Raw genomic sequence first — 22,902 nt, 5'->3', positions numbered from 1 at the left:
CAAGGCTAGCTTGGGCTACATAGCATCAGAAAGCCAAAATCAACATAAAACCGGAAATCAGTTCTGCTGAGTGGGGAATAACCAACCAGATGGGAAGGAAAAGTTAGGCTGGGGGTGGAGCCAACGCTGGGAGCTTACATCACGCACAAGGCTCCGCCCCACGCCTGGATCACGCCCCCAGAGTGATCGGCTGTCACGTGGGCCGCAGTGGGTGTGGCCACGGGAGACTGGGTAAGATGGCGACAGTGCGGAGGGCTTTCCCGCGGAGACTGGTGGGCTTGGCGTCCCTCCGAGCGGTAAGTGCCCCAGGCGGGTGACAGTCGGGGTGGGCGGGGCAGCTCCAGGGCCCGGAACCGAGAGGGTTCGAGAGTTCGGGACCCAGTCCGACTGGCTCAGATGCCTTGCAAAAAACGGAGAAACTGAGGCCGGGGGTCGCGAAGCAGCCCGCTGTCACTGTGGAGACCTGGGACAGCCTCCTGGGTGTCCTAACCCCTTGCGGTGACCCTGGCCCCTTCCCCCAGCTGAGCTTCGGATTCCTCCAGCCCTCCATTAGAGGCAAACACGTCCCGTCTGGAAACAGCAAAAGCATCCCTGCTCGCCGCCGTCCCCAGCGCGCGTTGCTTTCTGGCGGCTGGGGAAGAGCGTGGATCCCGTGGGCCAGGCCGGGATTCCCTCGGAAATGACTTTGGGCCTGTTCGGTGCTGGTGTTCCGTCCTCTCCCACGCGCAGGGAGGGGAGGGAAAGGGCCAAAGAACTGTGCTGGCTCAGGCGCACACCGGCGACCGGATGAGCTTATCACTGTCAAGGCGGGGGACCGAGAGGCTCATTAGCTGGCTTGTGCACAGAATGGAGAGCTTGTCTCAGGGTGAGGTGGTGAGTGATTGCACATTGGTGGTGCTTTGGTGGAGCTGCGCTTTGTGGAGATCAGCTCCCCTCAGCTCAGTGACCGGGTTATTAAGATTAAAGTTGGAGAGTTTAGGCATTATATCGGTACTTGGGAAAACTACTTTCTTGGTAGCTCGTGGGTCTCTCATAAAACCTCTTCTGTATCGTTAGTCTATCCAACTACACCGATTGCTCAGGGATCAAATAAAAATGCCAACTCCAACTTAACAAGAATTAAGAAAATTAAATGAGATGGTGGATAATGATATTTTATTTACTTGAGGTAGAGTCTCTTTTTATTAGTTGTGGCTGTCTTGGAGCTCATTATGTAGACCAGGCTGGTTTCGAACTCATAGAGATTAACCTGCCTCTGCCTCTAGATTACAGGCATGCACCACCATGCCCAGCTAGATCATAATCATTTTTTAAAAACTTGGTGTAGCTGGGCGGTGATGGCACTCGCTTTTAATCTCAACACTCGGGAGGCTGAGGCAGGCAGATCTTTGTGAGTTCCAGGCCAGAGTAGTCTACAGAGTGAGTTCCAGGACAGTCGGACCTTGCAGAAAAACCCTGTCCAGAAAAACTTAAAAAAAAAAAAAAAAAAAAAAAACCCTGGTATAATGAAATGATCCTTTATAGCAAATGCCCAAGCTGTCACTTTTCACTTTTATTTGGTTTTTAATTACATTTATTCATTTGTTTACATGTGAGTTTGCCCGAGTGAAAGTCCAAAGGCCAGCCGGCTTTCTGGGTCAGTTTTGTCCTACTGTGTGGGCTCCAGGGGTGGAACTCAGGCTGTGAGGCTTAGCAGCAAGCATCTTAATTCTTGCCAACCCAGGTTTCTGTTTTTGCCTTTATTTAATTTCATTTCATGTGCATTGATGTTTTGTCTGTGTGAGGGTGTTGGATCCCCCAGAACCAGATGTAGGTGCTGGGAATTGAACCCAGGTCCTCTGGAAGAGCAGCAGCCAGTGAGTGCTCTTAACCAACGAGCCATCTCTCCAGCCTCTTGTTTTGTTTTTTTATTATTGATTTATTTTGTGTGCATGTCTGTGTTAAGTATGTACCATGTGTGTTCCGGTGCCTTTGGAGGCCAGCTGGAATTACAGGCAGTTGGCTTGGGTGCTGGGATCTGAACTCAGAAAGAGCATAAAATGCTCTTAACCGTTGAGCCATCTCTCCAGTCCCATTTACATAGTTTTGAAGTATATAAATGCTTGTGTGCCAGCCTCTGTGTGTGTGTGTGTGTGTGTGTGTGTGTGTGTGTGTGTGTGTGTGTGTGTCTGTGTGTGTCCGTGTCTGTCTGTGTCTGTGCGCATGTGCAGATGCCCATGGATGCCAGAAGAGAGTAGCAGGGTCCTTGAAGCTAGACTTACAGGCATTTGTGACCTATCTGACATGTGTTTGGAAACCCAACTCAGGTCTTCTGGAGGAGCAGTATGCACTCTTAATGGCCCAGCCATCTCTTCAGCCCCTGGGGATGTTTTAAATATAAGATCTTACATATCTCAGTCTGGCCTCAAGTTTGCTATGTAGTTGAAGATGACCTTGAGTTTCTGGTCCTCCTTCCTCCACCTCCCAAGTACTGGGATTGGGGTGTGAGCCACCACACCTGGCCTGAATTGTTATATGAAGAGCTGTTGTAGGGAAAGAAATAGAACTAAGTTCAACTTGTTCCAAAAGAAAATTGGAAGCAGCTTTTGCTTCAGCATGTGCTTACTCTATTTAATGCCCCAGAGTGTTGGGAAGAGCAATGCATAGAATGAAATTCCTGGTCCATGACATTTAAACTCTACTGGAGTCGTTTCAGGGTGATGCACCAACAGAGGCAGACAGTCTGTGCTGGAGGGAGACTTCTTGTAATTCAGGGCCTTTTCCCCTTACCTTAGTTCCAGCTGATTCGTGGCAGGGAATATGTCCTTCCTTAAGGACTTCATGGACTTGGAGTCCTTGGTATATTGTGCAGTACGCTTTTCCCTTAGCCCCATTGCAGTGTGTTTATTTGGGGGTGGGGGAAGGACTGGAGAGGCGGTGGCTCAGCAGATTAGAGTGATTGCTGCCCTTCTAGAGGACCCAGCCTTGATCTCTAGAACTGACCTGGTGGCTCACAACCATTTGTGACTCCAGTCTTAAGGGATCTGACACCTTCTTCTGGCTTATGAGGACACTGCACACATGTGGTGTATAGCTGTACGTGCAGACAGAATACCCAAATGTAGACTTCATCTGCTGGGGATGTCATCTCCTCAGACCCACTGTCCCTCATGTCACCCATCAGCCTGGAATTAGGCTTTAGACAAGTCTTAACATAGCAAAGCCTTTCTTCGCATCCTCATCACCACTGTGGGATCTGAGACTAAGTTCTCCTGCTCAGTGATTGCCCTCCTCTGGACAGCTGTGCCCTTTGTGCATTATGTGTTGTTCCTGTAGTGTTGTTGAGTGCATTGCCAGGACAGTGTCAGTCAGGATGAGATGGGGGCAGAGAGACACAAGATCTCCCAGTTCTATAGAAGGAAATCATTGTAATCTTGGGAAATACAAAGCACCAAAGGTGATGGAATAGTAGCTTTTCAAAGGCCAGTCAGAGGGAGGCTCTCTGACTAATAATTAGTGGGTGTAAGAAGAGTTGAGCAGAGGGCAGCCCTGACGAACTGGAGCATAGCAGTTTGTTGGGCAGAGAGTAGAAGACTAGAGAGTAGCAGTAGGGGTGAGTAATGAGGTCAGCCAGCCAAACTCTGTAGAGCCTCCAAGGCAGGATGACTCTAGGCAGGGGTGAGTAAGGTCCCAGCTGAGCATCAGGGTGCCCCTGATACCTTTTGCAGAAATAGACAGGGTGGAGTCAAGTGTTTGTACAGTGCAGGGTTGGGGGCTGCTGAATGAGAAATGGGCAGATGGTGCTGTCAAATGGGCAGTGAGAAGTGGGTCTGGACCAGAGGAGAGCCTGCCTGGAAGCTGTCTTTCTTGCTCATTCCTGCCCAAAGCAGGGTGAGTGCCAGGACAGCCTCCAAAGCTATTTATTTTTTGTCTTCATCCTGAAAGAGACCAGGTGGAGTTAAGAGAGAAATCTGGCTGTTTGCAGTAGGGAAGGAAGCCCCTTGTTCTCTGTGTAACCCTGTTGCTAACTTGTGTTTCCTCTTTTAAACCACAGGTTAGCACCTCCTCCATGGGCACTTTCCCCAAGCGGGTGAAGATTGTGGAAGTTGGTCCCCGAGATGGTCTGCAAAATGAAAAGGTAAATATGGAAGCCGGTTCAGAAAAGATGATTCACACATCTGTTTTGAGCGTGGGAAGTTGGATAAACTGGAATATTTTGCAGCTATTGTTTGTCTTTCAAGACAGGATTTGTAATAGCTCTGGCTGGCCTGGAACTTGCTCTGTAGACCAGGCTCACAAAGATCCACCTGCCTCTGCCTTCCAAGTGCTGGGATCAAAGGTGTGGGCCACCACTGCCAGGTTGATACAAGTATATTAAGTGACTCCAGACTGCAAAACAGGATATATGTTCAGCTTTACTCCTGTGAGGATGAAATAGAAGAAGCCTAGGTGTGTGTGGAAGTGTTTATTAAGAAGGACATAAACATCCTTAAAAGTGTAAGTGTTCTGTGCCTGCCACTTCGAATGTGGCTTGTGAGGAGGCTGGAGACATGACCAGGGGTTAAGGCTGCTTCCTGCTCAGAGAACCCGAGTTCAATTCCCAGTGCCCATATGGTGGCTTACAACCAGGGATGATGGTGGCAGGCCTGGAATTGCTAGGACTTGTAACATAATCCTACTGGCTGACACCAAGGAGCTATGAAATGCTTTTTTATTTTTACTTTTTTAAGTTTTTTATTTTTTTAGTTTTTCTGAGACAAGGTTTCCTTATATAGTTTGGGAGCCTGTCCTGAACTAGCTCTTGTAGACCAAGCTGGTCTCAAACTCAGAGATCCTCCTGCCTCTGCCCCCCAAGTGCTGGAATTAAAGGCATGTGCCACCACTGCCTAGCTAAGTTTTATTTATTTATTTATTTATTTATTTATTTATTATTTGTTTTGTTTTTCAAGACAGGGTTTCTGTGTGTAGCTTTGGAGGCTGTCCTGGCACTTACCCTGTAGACCAGGCTGGCCTCAAACTCACAGAAATCCACCTGCCTCTGCCTCCCAAAGTGCTGGGATTAAAGGCATGTGCCACCAACGCCTGGCTAAGGTTTTTTTTTGTTGTTGTTGTTATTTGTGCCACTACTACCACCCAGCATAAGGTTTATTTTTATTTTTATGTATATGTGTGTGTATACCTGCCGCCTGCATACAGTGCCCACAGAGGCCAGAAGGGGGCATCAGATCCCCTGGAGCTGAAGTTAATGGGTCCTTTGGGTCCTTTATTGCTGAGCCATCTGTCCAGCTCCTGTGGAGAGCTTTTGGGTAAGAAAGTAAGGCAATGGAGACTGCGGTTGAGGAAGTTTTCAGTATAGGATTAGTTGACTGAGGAAGACCATGCCATAATACACCTGGGATCTTGAGGGTGGATGAGAAAGGAACCCGTGGGCCCTGGTGAGTGACTCAGTGTGGGGAAAGACGAAAAAGAAGCTGTGAGAGAGGAAAGGACTGGGTGTGATGTTGGGGGGTCTATCCCACAGCACTCGGGGAGCAGTGGTGATGCATCTCTGCCCACCCTGGCCAAGGCACATGGCTCTCAGTTTCTGATGGGGTCATAAACCTACACACTGAGTTAAGGAGGAGTCTGCCTGCATCCAAGGAAAATAGTGCTTCTACACAAATACGAACGCCTCAGGTGAGCAGCCATCTGTTGCCAGGGGACCAACTGGTAGAACTTGGAGACCGAGTGTGAGTTCACGTGAGTGTCTGAGGGCACCACAGTGAGGAGCTAGCACAGTGCAAGCTTGAGGCTGAGGTTCTGACTGTCGGCCCGTGTTTTGGTACTGATGTTGCTGACTTGCCTTTTCTGGGTTTCTGTCTGTTACAGAACATTGTGCCTACCCCGGTGAAGATCAAGCTGATAGACATGCTTTCCGAAGCAGGGCTCCCTGTTATTGAAGCCACCAGCTTTGTCTCTCCAAAGTGGGTTCCCCAGGTGAGCTCAGCCTCCAGAAGAAACCTGTCCCAGATGGGAGGGTGGGAAGCCCACCATTTGCCCTTGCAACCACTGGACATTGGAAGTGTCGGTTTCCAGGTCACAGGCTTGAAGGGTCTCAGGTGAGTCTCAGCACTGTAGCACAGGAAGGGCATGACCTCGCAGCCAGGGGCTCCCACTCAGTCCGGGCTCTGCCCTTTTTATTGGAGCCCTTGCTAAGTGAGGCCTCTGCCCTCTCAGGGTAGAGGTGGCCTCTGAGGTCTCTCCTAGCTCCGAGAGTATAGGATCCCCATGGCCATCTGCAGCATGTGTTTGTAAATGGGAGAGCAAGGACTGTTGCTTCACAGGGGTGGACAAACCATCCCATGACAGTGAGTGCCAGGCATTGCAGAGGGAGCAGCACCCAGGGCCCATCAGAGAAGGTTCTTAGTGAGTGGCTGCCTTTTGGATATGACTGCAGAGCTGGCAGTACTGGCCATAGGAGCTGCCAAGGTCATGATGCTCAGGGTGTCTCCTGACCCCTGAATGGTCAGACAGATAAGGGAAGCATTGGAGACAAAAGATTCAGTGGTGAGAAGGTTTTCTTTACCGCTCAGCTCTTGGCTTCTTTGGCTCCCAGATGGCTGACCACTCTGAAGTCTTGAAGGGCATTCAGAAGTTTCCTGGCATCAACTATCCAGTCCTGACTCCAAATATGAAAGGCTTCCAGGAAGCGGTAAGAGATGGACAGTATCAGTCCCTGCCTTGTCTTCCGGTCCTGTCCTGGGATGTCCCTCTGAACAGCTTGTCTCCAGTGGCCATGAGCAGCATCCGATTGGTGGTTGGGAGAAAGTGGTCCAGCCCTGTCACTCACTGCTCTGTTGTCTTGACAAATTGCTTCACCTCTGAGCTTCAGGTCTGCCCATGAACTAGGACTGATGATGGTTCTTACAGCTGAGCCGATTAGGGAAATAGAATACATATTGATGCACCCGCCAGTCAGTGCTCAGCAAGAGCCAGAGAGGCACGTGTTTCCTAAAACCATTATGTCCTGGGATCACCCACTTTTTTCATTATTTTATATGTTCTGGTGTTTTGCCTGAAGGTCTGTGTACCATGTGCATGCAGTACCTGAAGAGACCAGAAGAGGGCATAAGATCCTTTGGAACTGGAATTATAGACAGTTGTTAAAGGCCATATGGATGCTGAGAATCAAACCCAGGTCCTGTGTTAAGAACAGCAAGCACTTTTTTTTTGTTTTGTTTTTTGTTTTTGTTTTTCGAGACAGGGTTTCTTTGTGGCTTTGGAGACTGTCCTGGAACTAGCTCTTGTAGACCAGGCTGGTCTCAAACTCACAGAGATCCACCTGCCTCTGTCTCCCGAGTGCTGGGATTAAAGGCGTGTGCCACCAACACCTGGCTGTCACTCACGTCTTTAGGGAAAGGTAACAACACTACACATGGGAGCTTCTGCAGTGGCTGCTAAACACCTGCTACTTGTAATGTCCAAAACAGTGTCTGGAAATGCTGATTGTGTGATTGGTCATAAACTTATTTCTAGAGTGACCCCTGCCCCAGGTTGATGGTGGCAGTGTTGATTTCCTTGGGGGGAATCAGGCTTTAGGTTTTTGGTTTTTTTTTAATTTATTTATTTATTATATATGCAGCATTCTGTATGCATATATGCCTGCACACCAGAAGAGGGCACCAGATCTCATTACAGATGGTTGTGAGCCACCATGTGGTTGCTGGGAATTGAACTCAGGACTTTTGGAAGAGCTGCCAGTGCTCTTAACCTCTGAGCCATCTCTCCAGCCCAGACTTCAGGTTTTTGGTATCTCCAGGTGCGAGGGTTCGAATCAAGCGCCTCCCACTCACTAGGAAATGCTGCAGCCCTGAGCTACATCCCCAGCCTTGTTTTTGTTTTGTTTTCTAAGTGCTGTAAATTTGCTAGGGCTGCTGTGAGAAAAAGCTGCAAACTGCAACAGAAATCACTTTACTGTCTCACATTCCAGGGGTCAGGAGGTCACGAGAGCCTGTCCCATGCGTCTTCTAGTGACTGGGATGACCGGTTAGCCTTGGTATTGCTTGGTTTGCCCGTGTCTCACTCCATTGCCTGCCTCTACCCCCAGGTCACCTTCCACATTTCAGTGTCTTCACACGCCATCCTTTAATAAGGACACCAGTCATTCTGGATTAGGGCCTCCTGCTCTGTTGTGACCTTATTTTATCTAATTACATTTGTAATGACTCTGTTCCCAAGTAAGGTCACGTTCTGGGGAACTAGGGATTAGAATATCCACATATTTGTTTGTTATTGTTAACTGTAGTGTGTGTGTGCAGTGGCCATGTATGGGGGTCAGTTGAGTGACTTGATTCTCTCCTCCTACCATGTGGGTCCTGGGGAATTGAACTTGGGTCATCAGGATTGATAGCACATGCCTTTTACCTACTGAGCCATCTCGATGGCCCCAACATATTTCCTAAGGGATATTTATATGACTGTTCAACCTGTAACAGTCACATTCCATAAAACTTGCCACAAGAAAGATTTTGCCACTGGACCAGTTCCTCCCGGAGCAAAGTGCTAAAGGTTTTCCCCTGGCTGTTGGCAGGTATCTGCAGGTGCCAAGGAAGTAAGCATCTTTGGGGCGGCCTCTGAGCTCTTCACCAGGAAGAATGTGAACTGCTCCATAGACGAGAGTTTCCAGCGCTTTGATGGAATCATGCAGGCCGCACAGGCCGCCAGCATCCCTGTGAGAGGGTGAGTCAGGCCTCATGGGGCTCTTTCCTCAGCGCCCTTGTAGAATGGAGTCAGATTCCCTCACCCTCTAGTCTCTCCACCTCTGTCTCCTGCTGGGTGGGAGCAACTCAAGTGAACAGAGTCAGATTAACCGGGGTTTCTCTCAGACCTAAATTTGGTAACTGACCAAGTACAGATCAGGCCAGCCTGGAACTCACAGACATTCACCTGTCTCTGCCGCAAGTGCTGGGATGGCATACATCACCATGCCCAGCTCCAGAATTTGATTCTTACAGTGACTCGGGACCTGGTAGTACATAAACACGTCTCAGAACACAAAAACATCAACAACAAAAGTGCAGTGCTAGGGCTGGGCAGTGGTGGCACACGCCTTTAATCCCAGTACTCAGGAGGCAGAGGCAGAGGCAGGCGGATCCCGGAGTTTGAGGCCAGCCTGGTCTCCAGAGTGAGTTCTACACAGAGAAACCCTGTCACTGATGGAGCCTTGTAGGATGCTAGGCAAGTACTCTGCTCCTGAGAGTATGCACAGCGAGTGAAGGCTTTCACTGTGCTTTTCAGGACCATGTGTATGGCATCCTTGCCACTCTAGCACACACGGTAGTCCACGGCTCTCTTCTGGCCCCTGTGGAGCTTCTCTCCATCTGCCCCGTGCCCTCTGCCTCTTGTCTCCAGGCCTGTGTACTCAACCGCCATGGGCAGCTCGCTTCCTCTTCCACTCTGCTTCTCAGCCCTGCGGGGTACTCAGTGAGTGTCAGCTCCTCTGAGTTTTCTTTGTCCCTCAGCAGGAGACAGCACCTCTGCTTGGGATTCCAAAGTCTTATGGTGTCCCGAAACATGGCACTTAGCTGTGTAGCTCCTCAGCCCTCACCATGCTAGGCTGTGCTCTCTCTCAGGGCAGGCCACTTCCCACAGCTCCGGGGTGCTGTGCTTTCCCATAGCAGGGCCCGGTACACAGAAGGTGCTTACAGCCTGGTAAGCAGGTGGGAGGCGGGAAGCTGGGTCTCCAGTCATTACCCCCAGGCCTGTGCTCTGTCTTGGTAAATCTTTTAACTTTTTCTCCCTTTCCTTTCCTTTTCTTTTTTTCTTTTTTGTTTGTTTGTTTTGAGACACGGCTTCACTATGTAGCCCTGGCTGTCCTGGAACTCACCCTGTACACCAGGCTGGCCTCGAACTCACAGAGTTCTGCCTGTCTCTGCCTCCCGAGTGCTGGGCTCAAATGTATGTGCCACCACACCACTTTGACTTGTTTAGCAATGTTTACAGGGTGAATGGGAAAGTTCAGGTGGAAAGCACACCAAGATTTTTGGGATGTTGATTCAGCAAACATTACTCCATCTCTTTTTATCTTGACTTATACACTTATTTATCTAACTATTTATTGAGACAGGATCTTTCTATGTAACCCTGGCTGGCTTGGAACTTACAGAGATCCGCCCTACCTCTGCCTCTTAAGTATTGGGATTAAAGGTGTGCGCCACCACTCCTGTCTCCATCTCTTAATATATAGAATATTTCCCTTGAGCATGCAGGGTTTGGGTTTTTGGTTTGGTTTGGTTGTTCTGACAGCGTCTCACTCTAGGTTCATGTTGGCCTGGAACTCATTATGTCACCAAGGCTGGCGATCCTCCTGCCTCAGCCTCCCAGGTGCTAGGAGTACAGCCTTGAACCACCACCGTCAGCCTAACTCTGTAAAAGATGCCCCAGTGCTAGCAGGGTGGTGAGAGCATCTATGGCCCATAAGACTGTCACGGGTCAGGCCTGGGCTCCCCTCCTGTCATCCTTCTTTGTCCCTGACTCTCCCCCTGCATTAGTTAGATGTTCTGTCCCTTGCTCTCTCTGTCTGGGCATGCCAGCTTCTGGCCTTGACTATAACACGCTTCCCGGAAGACCCTCCCCTCTCTAACTCTGGCACCATGGCCTCAAGGAGGTCTGCCTAATCCACCCTTGCTACACTGGCTGCCTGTGCTTCCTCCTGTTGCTGCTGCCTTCACAGCTCACCTCTTTCTGGAATTATCTCCCCTCCTATTGTGAGCACGGTTTTACTTGCATATTCCTGGAGGCTAGGGCCCATTCATGGGTCCTCTCACTGCTCTGCCTAGTGCCTGGCATCATCCTCATCTCAGGAAACATCAACTGAATAAATGATTGGCTGAGCTGTCGGGCCCTCGAGCCTTGCTACTGACTCACATCCGTTCTTGTGCTGACCTGTGTCAGCGTATGACCTGAATCCTGGCGCATCTCCCCCAGTGCATGGGGCCACCCTTCCAGACAGCTCAGGTGCACTCTAGTTCCTTAGACCTATTGTGAATTCTCAGCCACCTGCAACCCTGCTTCCAGAACTGGCCTCTTAGCTCCACCTTTCCTGCAGGCTTCTCTAGTGCTCCCGCCCGGAAACTAGGCCAAAGAGCCTCTCTCCCACTCAGAGCTTACCTTTCACCCAGTACTGGGCCTCCCGCCCAGCTGCTTGTTTACTGTGGGCTCACCAGGGATGTGTGTCAGGTGGTTACCAGCCATTCCTGATGGCCGGTGAGCTGGGGGCACTGATACCGTTCCTCCCATTTTTCCACAGGTATGTCTCCTGTGCCCTTGGATGCCCCTACGAGGGGAAGGTCTCCCCGGCTAAAGTAGCTGAGGTGTGTGGGGCAAAGTCTTGTGAGTGTTAGTGTCCCTGCCAGCCTGCACGCACAGGAGCCCGCACCTCCCTTTCCCAGGACACTTTTCCCCCTCTGCACACTCATATACTGAGAGCACAGCACACACCCACTCCTCAGGTCACCTGCTTGCCAGGTCTCTATCCCACCTGAAGACCCTGAAGTCAGCTTCCAGTCTCATCAGCTGAGGCTTTGACCACCAGCCTGGTATCCCCAGGAGTCCCCAGGTTCCTTGTAGTAGATGAGAGACCACACACATCCTCTTGACTAATAACCAGGGCTACACGGAGGAGGACCCAGCATAGTCTGAGTGTGAGTAACCCAGGAATTTCAACCAGAAAGCCTCACTGCCAATTTGATGCCATTCTCCCATGAACAGTTAGGGAAGCAAGTCACTTGCCACCCAGAGTGCAGATGGCAGATTGGGTCTCACCCATGTGTCCCACAGAGCCCTTTTCTTCCTCCCCGGTAGCTTGTGGCATCCAGTCAGAGGAATGGCTCCAAGGCTGCTGTTCCGTGGTCTGTCCACCCCACCCCTGTTGTCACCTGCCCTCCCTGTAGCTCATCACCACTTCCCAAAAGCAGAAATTGAGGCTTAGAGAAGTTACACCCTCAAAGCAGGTAGCCAGGGAGCGGCAGAGGAGGGACATGAACTCAGCATCACATGACCCCAGAGGCCTGCCACCGCTATCGCCTGATAGGCACATGGGCGAGGGGTGGCGGGTAGGATGTCTCTGTGTCACTTGTCTGGCCGATCATCAGTAAACCTCTGTCTGCTGCCACCGCTCCACGCTGCGCAGGGCCAGGCATGGGCAGCCTCCTTCAGGGCGGCTCTGGCTGCAGAGGCTTGGCAGTGTCTCACCAGTTACAGATGAGCTCCTGTAAAGTCTCATGGTTCCCTGTGGCTCTTTAAAGTATACAAAGTACACAGCTAGTACCTTAGACCCACAGTCTACAGATCCTGCTGCCAAAAGACGGGCTTTTCCTGATCCTAGTCAGCCGCTGTGGAGGAAGCAGAGGGGAAGAGACAGGGCTGCAGCAGTGGCTGCCAATGTTCTCTCAGTCTCCCAGCTGGTGGGTAATGCTTACTGTCCTGAGTTGTCAGGCTCTAGGACCCAATAGGAACACAGCCCCTCAGGGCGGGAGGTGAGCTGCCTGGGTGAGTCCCTGCTCCTGAGCCCTAGTGTCAGTCACAAGCTGGTGGTGGCTCTGAGGCCCTCCAAGTATCTGTTTGCTTTTCCAGGTTGCCAAGAAGTTGTACTCAATGGGCTGCTATGAAATCTCCCTTGGGGACACCATTGGTGTAGGCACCCCAGGACTCATGAAAGACATGCTGACTGCTGTCATGCGCGAGGTGCCTGTGGCCGCCCTGGCTGTCCACTGCCATGATACCTATGGCCAAGCCCTGGCCAACACCTTGGTAGCCCTCCAGGTAATGTGTCCCATTTGCTGAGAGGGCATGGGGCAGGGCAGCCCGGTTTCATTTTATTCATTAATAAAAATATTGAAGTGCCGGGCGGTGGTGGCGCACTCCTGTAATCCCAGCACTCGGGAGGCAGAGGCAGGTTCGAGGTCTACAGAGTGAGTTCCAGGACAGGCTCCAAAGCAATACAGAAACCCTGTCTTGAAAAACCAAAAAAAAAAAAAAAAAAAAAAAAACCCCAAACACAAAAAAACTATTGAAGCAAATGTAAATGAGGCCACAGACGTAGGTTAAGGAAACAGCTTCCCACATAAGATAACTGAGACTTGGTGGACGAGAGGGGATTCTGTGCAGGTGTAGAGGCCTGAAGCGGGTGCTTGCCTTGTTCAGGGAACGTGAGGAGACATTGCTAATAGCAGTGTGACCAAGAGACTAAGCAGGTGAAACCTGTTGCAATGGCGCCCTCTGGTGTTCGTTTTCATGCTGGCATCAGGGCCATAGCAGGTGTTATCCTGCAGACCTGATAGGATGTTTGGGCCTGTGGAGGTCAGAGGACCAAGGGGTTCTTTTCTTCTGCCTGGAATCAAGTTCAGGTTGTCTGATTTGGTGGCAAGCGCCACCCTCTGAGCGAACCATCTCACTATCCCATTGTAAATCCTTTTGAGAGCTCTTCAGCCTCCCATTTCTTTGGTTCTGTTCAAAATCAGACACTGCCCAAGAACTAAGTCTGCTATCTCTACCATTCTCACTGGTCCGAGGAGAGCCCCAAAGGGGAAATGGAGTCAGGAGCCAACTGTGAAGGAATGGGGGAAGGTCCTCTAGAAGAGGAGACTCACTGATCCCGGGAGGGAAGCCCTGTCCCTCAGTGGATTGCCCCTGACAGGGTCATAGGCAGGAGAGTGGCTCTAGCAGAATTCCTGACACCAGGCTGGAAGTTTGTGAGGAGCAGCTTCATGGGCTCCCAGTTCCAGCAGCAACCACATTTCACCATTCTTATGTTTCCAGATGGGAGTGAGCGTCGTGGACTCCTCTGTGGCGGGACTTGGAGGCTGTCCCTATGCAAAGGGGGCCTCGGGGAACTTGGCTACTGAGGACCTGGTCTACATGTTGACTGGCTTAGGGATTCAAACGGTAAGCCCGCCTGCCCCCTGGTGGTGACATCCCAGGTGTACTAACCAGGGCTGGCCTAGACCCAGAGGATAGGGGTGATGGGCATGCTTAGGGCTGGTGGCCTTTAGGAGAAGGGTGGCAGGGATTGTGGGATCTTTGTATTTCTGGAACAGCAGAGGAGAGACTAAACAATTAGGAGAGTGGAAAGTGGCTGGAACGGGACCTTGTGTGGTTAGAGGCCCTGGCAGAGCAGCCTGGGTGTGTATATGAATAACCATAGACGTTGGTGGCCTAGAAGGAGTAGACTAAGATTCCAAGGATGAGAAGGACCCAACCAAAAAGGGAATGAGGAGAGAGGTCTCTGGCAGAAGAGACTTTGGTCTGGTTGATCATGATCATGAGTGCAGGAGACCAAGGTCTCAGAGTGATGCCCATAGTTGAGGTCTAGGAGGCCCCCAGGAAGTAAATGGGAAAGAGCCTTAAGAGGGCCAGCTTCATGACCTACAATGAGTCACTTCCCCTGAGGACAGTGAAAGGAGCTGCACAGCGCTCCACCAGGTTCTGTAGGGACCTCAGTGGTGGCGTAGAAGTCACACAGTGTCTCTGCTTTGAGATCTGACAGATTAAAACCCAGGTCTGTCCCTCACAGGCTGTGCAACCTCAGATTATTTCATCTCTAAACTCAAGTAAAGGTAGTAAAAGTAGCGCTCATAGGTTGTTACAGGACACAAGAAAATATATGGCCAGAGGTATAGGTCAGTGGTGAAGTCCTGGGTCCAGTCTCTAGCACCAGAAGAAACCACATAGAGTGCTTAGCACTCGGTACTCAGCAGCAGATAGGAATTGCTCTTACAGTTGTGTAGGGCTGAGGAACCCTTCCGTAGTAGAACCCTTGTACCATGCTTTGGGTGCCACTCCTGGCACAGGAAACTACAACAGATGAATATTACAAAGCAAATAGATGAAGATTATATCTCCCATGGTCCAGGCCTTGTGCTAGACCCTGAACATGGAGATAAGGTCCCTCTTCTGGTGGTGGTCCCACAAGCCACTCTGAAGAAAAAACCGTGGTGCCAGCCAGACACAACCTCCCAGACAGTGGTTGCAACAGGGACCTGTGTGCTGTTTCCTTCCCTTTTCCCATGCCACAGCTGTCTAGTTTCTTTCCCTGGATGTTGAGGGCATGCCCAGATTTCCTTCATCCTCTAACTTATTTCTTCAAGGGTGTGAACCTCCAGAAGCTCCTCGAAGCCGGGGACTTCATCTGTCAAGCCCTGAACAGAAAAACCAGCTCCAAAGTGGCACAGGCCACCTGCAAACTCTGAGCCCTTGTTTGCCTGAGACCTGGGACTGTGGGAGGTGACATGCACAAATGATTCCTTGATGGGAGAAATGGAATGGGGACAAATGAACAGGTGTCACGAAGGTCCTTCTAGACAGAATGGGCCGGGGCTGACTGATTAGCCTTGGAGCCTGGAAGTGTCCCTTCACAGTGGACCAGCTCTGCAGAGCTGAGTGCCTGAGCACTGGCTTGGGATGGCCCTGGATCTCCTGGGTGAATCTGCTGACTAACAGAGCTGATGTCCACCCTGCTGTGCCTGTGGGTCCTGTGCTCAGGGAACAGAGAACAGTTTTTCCCCAAACCAGCAGAGCATTTGCTGAAATGGTGGGGTTTGATCTGCGATGGTGGCCATCTGCCAACCCCAGAATCTTTGGGAAATCTTCACTCTGTACGTGATTTTTGAAAACAGCTTATGTAATTAAAGGTTTAATTTTCTAATATCCAATCATGCAAATGTGTGTTTGTTTATGAGTGAGAGAATAAGGTCATTCTGTGGGAGAATGAGGGCTTTGACTGGTTCCTGTCTGGATCTCTTCCATCTCCACACAGAGTCCCCAGTCCAGTGGTTGGAAAGCATGGTGGCTGGCCAGGACACCCAAGGAGTTGCTTGAGGCTGTGCCTGTTCGCAGAGCAGTGACACAGTTCTCTCTGCTCTCTCTCTCTTCTTTTTTCAGCTTTTGTGGTTTTATTTAAACACAAATAAAACATGCACCCCAGCCACCTACTCATTTTCCTCACCTGGAAGCCTGGCATTGGGCCTGGTGATTCTGATGGCCAGTGTGCTCTTTCTACGATGGCGTTTCGGTTCTTGGAGGAAACGCTGTGAGCAATCCCAGCTCAGTAAGATTTGTTGCACATCAGCAGCACTGCCAGCTCCTTGACATTGTGAACCAGAAACTCCCGGAAGCCACTAGGCAGCATGTGCCTGCTTTTCTTGTTGCTCCCAATGTTTGGCATCAAGATCTGGCCCTTGAGAATCTTCTCTGAACCCTGTTGTCAATACCTCTGGGTTTCGCCAGTTTCACTTAATTTCAACATATCGGTCTGATTGGTGCCGGATGAACTTCTTGGTCCTCTTTTTGACTATCTGGGGCTTCACCAGAGGGCAGAGGGCAGCCACCTCACAGGTAGCACCAAGGAAGAAGGGACACAGGTGTCTTATTGGCCTGGATCTAGCAAGGTAGGCTAGCTAACTACCAGTGAGCACCTAGGAATCTGTCTGTCCCTGCTTCCCCACTGCTAGGATGACAAACACAGTTCATTTTCAGCTTGACTTTTTATTATTTATTTGGTTTTTCAAGACAGGGTTTCTCTGTGTAACTTTGGAGCGTATCCTGGCACTCACTCTGTAGACCAGGCTGGCCTCAAACTCACAGAGATCTGCCTGCCTCTGCCTCCCAAGTGCTGTGACTAAAGGCGTGTGCCGCCAACGCCTGGTTTTATTTTTTATTTTTTGAAGATTTATTATAAATACACAATGATCTGTCTGCATGTGTGCCTGCACACCAGAAGAGGACACCAGCTCTCAATACAGATGGTTGTCAGCATGTGGTTGCTGGGATTTGAACTCAGGACCTCTGGAAGAGCAGCAGTGCTCTTAACCTCTGAGCCATCTCCAGCCCCAGCTTGAATTTTAAAAAAAAAAAAAAATTTGTTTTCATATATATGGCTTCTGGGTATCAAACTCAAATCTTCATGGACTTGCAATCTTCATAAGCCCTACAGTGGTTTTAATATGTGGTCTAAGCTGGCCTGGAACTCAACAACTCTGCCTCTGCCTCCAAAGTGCTGGGATTGCAGGCAGGAGCCAACATGCCCTACTTCTTGCCTCTTTTAAAAAATTATTTTAAGATTCTGTTATTGTTTCTTGAGACAGGGTCTCTCTGTGTAGCCCTGGCTGTCCTAGAACTCACCCTGTAGACCAGGCTGACTTGAACTCACAGAGATCCATCTGCCTCTGCCTCTTGAATGCTGGGATTAAAGAAAAGCACCAGTACTGCCAGGCATTTTAAGTAATATTACTTTTAGTTTTATGTTCATTGGTGTTTTGCCTGCATGCATGTCTGTATGAGGGTGTTGGGTCCCTGGAAATGGAGTTACAGACAGCTGTGAGCTGCTATGTGGTGCTGAGAATTGAAACCTGGCTCTATGGAAGAACAGTCAGTACTCTTAACCCCTGAACTGGGATTTATTAAGTACACGCACGCACGCACGCACGCACGCACGCACGCACGCACGCGCGTATGAGGAGTCCAGAAGAGGTTGGAGAATCACCTGGAGTTGTCGGTCCAGACAGTTGTGAGCCATGAAGGCTAGCTGCTGAGAAAACAACTTTGGTCCTCAGCAAAAGCACCTGCACCAGCTCTTAACTGCTGAGCTTTCTTGAAACTTTTCCTCCTCGCTTAAAAAAAACAAAAACAAAAAACTGCACTTACAGGTGTTTGTGAAGAGTAACAAGTGTCACTGACAGATTCGCTATGTTCCAGCTGCGCCTCTTTAGGTTTTTTTGGGACAGGTTCTCACTATTCATCATCCATGGCTGTCCTGGAACCCACTGTGTAGACCACGCTGTCCTCGAACTCACAGAAATCCGCCTGCCTCTGCCTCCCAAGTGCTGGGACTGAAGGCGTGCGCCACCAGGAAAGGTTTATTTATGTACTTGTGAGAGACCGTCAGGTATGTGCAGGCGGCCATGGAGCCCAGAAGCGGCACAACACTCCTTGGAATGAATAACAGGCAGGGTGTGGGTGCTGGGAAAGGACTCGGACCCTCCGCAGGGGCAGCAAGCGCTCTGAGCCATCATCTCCCCCCCACACACACACTTTAAACGTGTCTGGGACTGCGGCATGGCTGGCAGCTGCGGACACACTCCTGCGGGAGGGAGGCTCAGGGATGGGCACGGCCCATCATTGCTACCGAGGATTTAAAGGTTCCTTCCCGCTCCAGGGCTTTCTCCCAGAGTGGACGTGGACCCAGGTCGCCGGAGCCCGGCCAGCCACGGCCCCAGCTAGAGCAGCCCGAAGGGTCTCACGGATGCGGGAACACTAGGAAGCCGGCGGCTCGGAGTGCAGCGGGGCGCGGTCACTCGGGGTGCAGCTGCCAGGGGTGGAGACTAGGAAGGCCACCCTCCCAGCCCCGTTCCCCTCCGCAGCTCGCGACTTACCGGATGGCGTCCCCGCCTCTCACTTCCGCCCTTGACGGAAACCTACTGCGCAGGCGCCTAAAGCCTGTGCAGACCTTTTGTCCCTCCAGGGCCGCCGTAGAGCAGGTAACCCTGTAGCCACATTTCCTGGAGGGTGGAAAGGGGGCGTGGCCAGTCTGGGCTGTCAGTTCTTAAAGGGGCCGCCGCGCTGGTCGCGGGAGGCGGCACCGGGAGCCAGCGCGGGATCCTCGGCAGGTTTGGGTAGCAGAATGAAGGGCCTGTGGTCGGCGGGAGGCGAGGGAGTTCCAAGAGGGTCGTTCCGTGTTCGAGACAGGGCCAGGCCCGCCCCTTCTGCTCGCGTTTCCCGCGGCCCTGGTGGGGGCACCGAATCCATTCATTCCGGGCCGGGCTCCCCGCTCGCGCTCCCAGCCCGGGACCAAGGTCCAGCGCTAAGCCGGGCCGCGTCCGGGCTCTTGGTGCCCAGCGTCCTCTCCCTTCCATTGTGCAGACTGGGAAAACTGAGGAGGGGACAACTGACCAAGGTCACCCCCAGGTCTGGAGCGGAGCGGCCTCGGTTCACCCGTGGGTGACCACTTCACCGCGTCCTTGCGCAGGGCGGGAGCAGCGGGGAGAAGGCTAGGGGCTCCCACCCAGCCAAGGTCTCCCTGCTGGGTGATCCCGGGTGACCCCAGGCAGGCTGCCTTCGGGCTCTGACCCTAGTACCAAGTGCTAGTGGAGACACCCGCCCGCCTCGTCCAGATGAGGGGAGAACTGGGGGCGGGGAGAGCCCAAGTGCGGGGTAGTGAGTCGTGGTTTGCAGTGGGCGCCCAGTCCAGGGGACTGCAGCAGAATGACCCCAGCAGCGACTTGAGGCAGCCTGGAGAAAGACGGGCAACAGGCCAGGTCCCGGGAATGAAAGGCCTCAGTGTGTGGATTTCCTTTCTGTCCGCCCAGCAGTTTGCTTAGGGCGGGGATGCACACCTGGCAGTGGAGAGCTGGCCAAATCCACGTCGACACCGACCCACCCCGCTCGGTGCTGCCCCAAGTTGGGCGGGATCTGTTGCCTCAAGCTGGGGAGTGACCCTGCTGGGCCAAGGCTGAGCTATTGGCTGCCCCAGGGTGGAGAAGCCCTGTCCACTCCAGGGCTGTTGGTACTGCACCCTCAGAGCTAGGCTCAGCCTCCCTGGCTCGGAACCCCACCCTTGAAGTCATTAGCTGTATTTTCTGTTTCCTCCCAACTGACCTTCAAGTGGAAGGGTTGTTGGAAAACTAGGTGTCAGTGCACCAAACCCAGGAACCTTTTGCTCCCGGAAGAAGGCCTGAGTTTATAGGAACAACCCCCTTTTTCAAATTCTAGTACCCCAATCCTGAAGCCATGTTCTCTTCTGCCCAGGACTGCCCATTCTCCAGACAGGGAGGTGGGAAGGGTGGGCCCTCCAAAGTCCCCTCTTCCTACCCCATATCAACGAGAACTAGACAATACGGTGTGGCTCCTACACAGACAGGTGGCAGACCTTTTTTAAATCAGCTCACTGGGCCCTCCATGGTATGTGTACAGTAATTAGTCGTAGAGATAGAAGCTATTGGCCTAGAGAGGGGAGGGGCATTTCAGCCCCTATAGCCAGAAAGTGATAGTTATCCAGTCAGACCCAGGGCTGACTCAGGAGCCCTCCTTAGACTAGGACCCACAACTGCATCCTCCAAGATGACATTGAGGAGACCAGCATCCCTGAGGGAGGCCCTGAGCAGACACCCTCAGCCACCCTCTGAAACTCTGTGTCCTCTAACCAGGAGCCATGGCCGAGAAGGTGCTGGTCACAGGCGGAGCTGGCTACATTGGCAGCCACACGGTACTGGAGCTGCTGGAGGCAGGCTACGCCCCTGTGGTCATCGACAACTTCCATAATGCCATTCGTGGTGAGTTAGCTGGATGGGAAGCAGTGAGTGGGTTCTGGCGGGGCTATATCCAGGACACCATCTTCCTTCTAATGCTCATAGCCTCTCTACCTGCTCCACCAGGAGGGGATTCCATGCCTGAGAGCCTGCGGCGGGTCCAGGAACTGACAGGCCGCTCTGTGGAGTTTGAGGAGATGGACATCTTGGACCAGGCAGCGCTACAGCACCTCTTTAAGAAGGTGGGTGCTAGCTGGATGTGGTCGCACACACCTTTAAACCCAGCACCAGGGAGGCAGGGAGGCAGATCATTTCTGAATTTGGGGCCAGTCTGGTCTACAGAGTGAGTTCCAGGACAGTCAGGGCTACACAGAGAGACTCTGTCTCAAACAAACCAACAAAAAAGCTGGGTGCTGCTTGGCAGGTAGGAGGAGCGTTGCCAAGTTCCGAGGCTGCAGAGCCTCTGACCCTTGCTTTACCCATGCAGCACAGCTTTAAGGCTGTCATCCACTTTGCTGGGCTCAAGGCTGTGGGCGAGTCGGTGCAGAAGCCTCTGGATTATTATAGAGTTAACCTAACAGGGACCATCCAGCTTCTGGAGGTAAGAGGAAGGGGACACAGACCTCAGCTTGGGACCCAGGCAGTCTGGCATGCCGGCCACAGCAGGGGCCTGTGTGGGAGCACCAGACGCAACCCAAGCTATATTATCTCGGACACATGCCTTTCTTTACCTCCCAGCCTGTTTCCCTCTCTGTAACTGAGCGTGCCCGTCGCCTCAGCCCCACCCTCCTAGGGTGGAGTAACAAGTGGGACTAATTGGTGAGGCACAGGCCACTGACCCTCCCCTCCACGGCCAGATCATGAGGGCCCACGGGGTGAAGAATCTCGTGTTCAGCAGCTCAGCCACCGTGTATGGGAATCCCCAGTACCTGCCTCTGGATGAGGCCCACCCCACCGGGGGTTGTACCAACCCCTATGGAAAGTCCAAGTTCTTCATCGAGGAGATGGTCCGGGACCTGTGCCGGGCAGATTCGGTGAGGACCTCTTGCTCCAGCTTTCATCCCATTCACTTTGAGGCCAGGATTAGGACCCTGGGCACTCTCACCACAAGGAGACAAAGGCTTAGAAGTGACAATACCCTGCCCAAGGTCATAGCAGCTAGTATGCAGGTGCCATCCCTCGCTCATGCATAGAGAACACAGAACAGACATGGGTGAGGTAGACGGCTGTGGAGAGTTGGGACTGTGTGTGCCCTGGCCCTATTGTCTGACCTGCACCACACAGGCCTGGAACGCAGTGCTGCTACGCTACTTCAATCCCACGGGTGCCCACGCCTCTGGCCGCATCGGCGAGGATCCCCAGGGCGTCCCCAACAACCTCATGCCCTATGTCTCCCAGGTAGGGGGATGATCCTAGGGTGCACTGGAGTACCACTGGTACCAGGGCCCTTGAGGAAGCTGACCTGACCTCTGCCCTAGGTGGCAATTGGGCGACGAGAGGCCCTGAATGTCTTTGGTGGTGACTATGATACAGAGGATGGCACAGGTGAGTCTAAGAGTCAGAGAAAGGAGGAAGGCTGAAGGGGGACAAACTTCCCGTCTAACCACTTCCTCCCCAGGTGTAAGGGATTACATTCATGTGGTGGATCTGGCGAAGGGCCACATCGCAGCCTTGAAGAAGCTGAAGGAGCAATGTGGTTGCCGGGTAGGAAGCCAGGGAGGGAAAGGGTTGGAATCCAGGGCAAATGTGGCCTGTGGGGTGGATGAGACACCCATACAACATCCCGTTCTCTTGGGCAGATCTACAACCTGGGCACAGGCACAGGCTACTCTGTCCTGCAGATGGTCCAAGCAATGGAGAAGGCTTCAGGGAAGAAGGTAGCCCTAACCGTGCAGTAGGCACCCCTGCACAGCCGTCTCCTCCAGTCACCTTGAACTTCTAAGAGCCTGTGACACAGCTCTTGCCGACAGTCCCTGAGGCCCAGGGCCTGTTCAGCTAAGTGGCCACTACCTCCTTTACAGATCCCATACAAGGTGGTGGCACGGCGGGAAGGTGACGTGGCAGCCTGTTATGCCAACCCCAGCCTGGCCCATGAGGAGCTGGGCTGGACAGCAGCCTTGGGGCTGGACAGGATGTGTGAGTGTCTGCCTAACCTGGAGGGGGGACGAACTAGCTATAAGGGCAATTCTGCTGTGGGCTCTCCTCGGGCAAGCTCTGACCACCCATGTCTGCACAGGTGAAGATCTATGGCGCTGGCAGAAGCAGAACCCTTCAGGCTTTGGAGCACAGGCCTAAAGACCTCCTTACGAAGGACCAAAAAGGAAGAGGAGCAGTTGCCTGCTTTCCAGCATCCACAGAACCCTGTACCCTCATGCTCTGGGGCCAAGCTGAGGCCACCCTACCTCAAATGCCAGCTCAGTCCTCCAGGCAGGAGACCTGTCTGGCTTCACTAAGCAGAAAGGAGCCTGGGTCTTTCCAGCCTATTTTCCCCATGGTCCAGGAGCTCACAGGACCCTGGAGCCTATGTGGGCCAGCGGTCTGGGACCATAGCCTCCCCTGGGCACTAACTTATACTGCTATGATTGAACTTTCCAAAGTATTTAAAATAAAAATGTTTTCTTATCCGGGAGCAGATTCTCACAGT

At 52.1% G+C, this 22,902-nt stretch overlaps 2 protein-coding genes and 1 pseudogene across 9 annotated transcripts; 2 read left to right on the top strand and 1 right to left on the bottom strand.

Moving 5' to 3' along the window:
* Positions 1-152: 152 nt before the first annotated feature.
* Hmgcl (3-hydroxy-3-methylglutaryl-CoA lyase) lies at positions 153-15,668 on the top strand. Of its 4 annotated transcripts, none has more exons than XM_027399712.2 (9): positions 153-296; positions 4,034-4,117; positions 5,848-5,955; positions 6,575-6,670; positions 8,549-8,697; positions 11,267-11,330; positions 12,592-12,780; positions 13,777-13,902; positions 15,105-15,668. In XM_027399712.2, the coding sequence occupies exons 1-9, from the start codon at positions 237-239 to the stop codon at positions 15,204-15,206; spliced, it is 978 nt and encodes a 325-aa protein (XP_027255513.1). In that variant the 5' UTR covers positions 153-236; the 3' UTR covers positions 15,207-15,668. The 4 variants fall into 4 exon arrangements, with proteins under 4 accessions (XP_027255513.1, XP_027255512.1, XP_027255514.1 ...); XM_027399711.2 differs by lacking the exon at positions 153-296 and adding an exon at positions 751-873; XM_027399713.2 differs by lacking the exon at positions 153-296 and adding an exon at positions 843-865.
* Positions 15,663-17,917, bottom strand: LOC103164051 (annotated as a pseudogene).
* A 600-nt stretch (positions 17,918-18,517) lies between these two features.
* On the top strand, positions 18,518-22,887 carry Gale (UDP-galactose-4-epimerase). Of its 5 annotated transcripts, none has more exons than XM_027399717.2 (11): positions 18,518-18,616; positions 20,157-20,282; positions 20,385-20,500; positions 20,746-20,859; positions 21,116-21,292; positions 21,543-21,656; positions 21,737-21,803; positions 21,877-21,962; positions 22,058-22,135; positions 22,280-22,394; positions 22,495-22,887. In XM_027399717.2, the coding sequence occupies exons 2-11, from the start codon at positions 20,162-20,164 to the stop codon at positions 22,551-22,553; spliced, it is 1,047 nt and encodes a 348-aa protein (XP_027255518.1). In that variant the 5' UTR covers positions 18,518-18,616; positions 20,157-20,161; the 3' UTR covers positions 22,554-22,887. The 5 variants fall into 5 exon arrangements, with proteins under 5 accessions (XP_027255518.1, XP_027255516.1, XP_027255517.1 ...); XM_027399715.2 differs by having other exon boundaries at positions 18,540-18,620; XM_027399716.2 differs by having other exon boundaries at positions 18,552-18,626.
* The last annotated feature ends 15 nt before the right edge of the window (positions 22,888-22,902 follow it).

Source organism: Cricetulus griseus, chromosome 2, assembly GCF_003668045.3.
Source record: "Cricetulus griseus strain 17A/GY chromosome 2, alternate assembly CriGri-PICRH-1.0, whole genome shotgun sequence".
Classification (NCBI taxonomy): Eukaryota; Metazoa; Chordata; class Mammalia; order Rodentia; family Cricetidae; genus Cricetulus; species Cricetulus griseus.
This window is presented reverse-complemented; position numbering and strand designations above follow the sequence as displayed.

What these genes read in the sequence shown, in the direction of transcription:
- Hmgcl (XM_027399711.2), top strand. Translation starts at nt 787, where the DNA reads ATGAGCTTATCACTGTCAAGGCGGGGGACCGAGAGGCTCATTAGCTGG. An exon ending in GCCAGCATCCCTGTGAGAGG is followed by an intron (nt 8,698 to 11,266) that starts GTGAGTCAGGCC and finishes ATTTTTCCACAG; the next exon opens with GTATGTCTCCTGTGCCCTTG. An exon ending in ACACCTTGGTAGCCCTCCAG is followed by an intron (nt 12,781 to 13,776) that starts GTAATGTGTCCC and finishes TTATGTTTCCAG; the next exon opens with ATGGGAGTGAGCGTCGTGGA.
- Gale (XM_035439509.1), top strand. Translation starts at nt 19,741, where the DNA reads ATGTTCTCTTCTGCCCAGGACTGCCCATTCTCCAGACAGGGAG. An exon ending in CTTCCATAATGCCATTCGTG is followed by an intron (nt 20,283 to 20,384) that starts GTGAGTTAGCTG and finishes CTGCTCCACCAG; the next exon opens with GAGGGGATTCCATGCCTGAG. An exon ending in AGAAGGCTTCAGGGAAGAAG is followed by an intron (nt 22,136 to 22,279) that starts GTAGCCCTAACC and finishes CCTCCTTTACAG; the next exon opens with ATCCCATACAAGGTGGTGGC.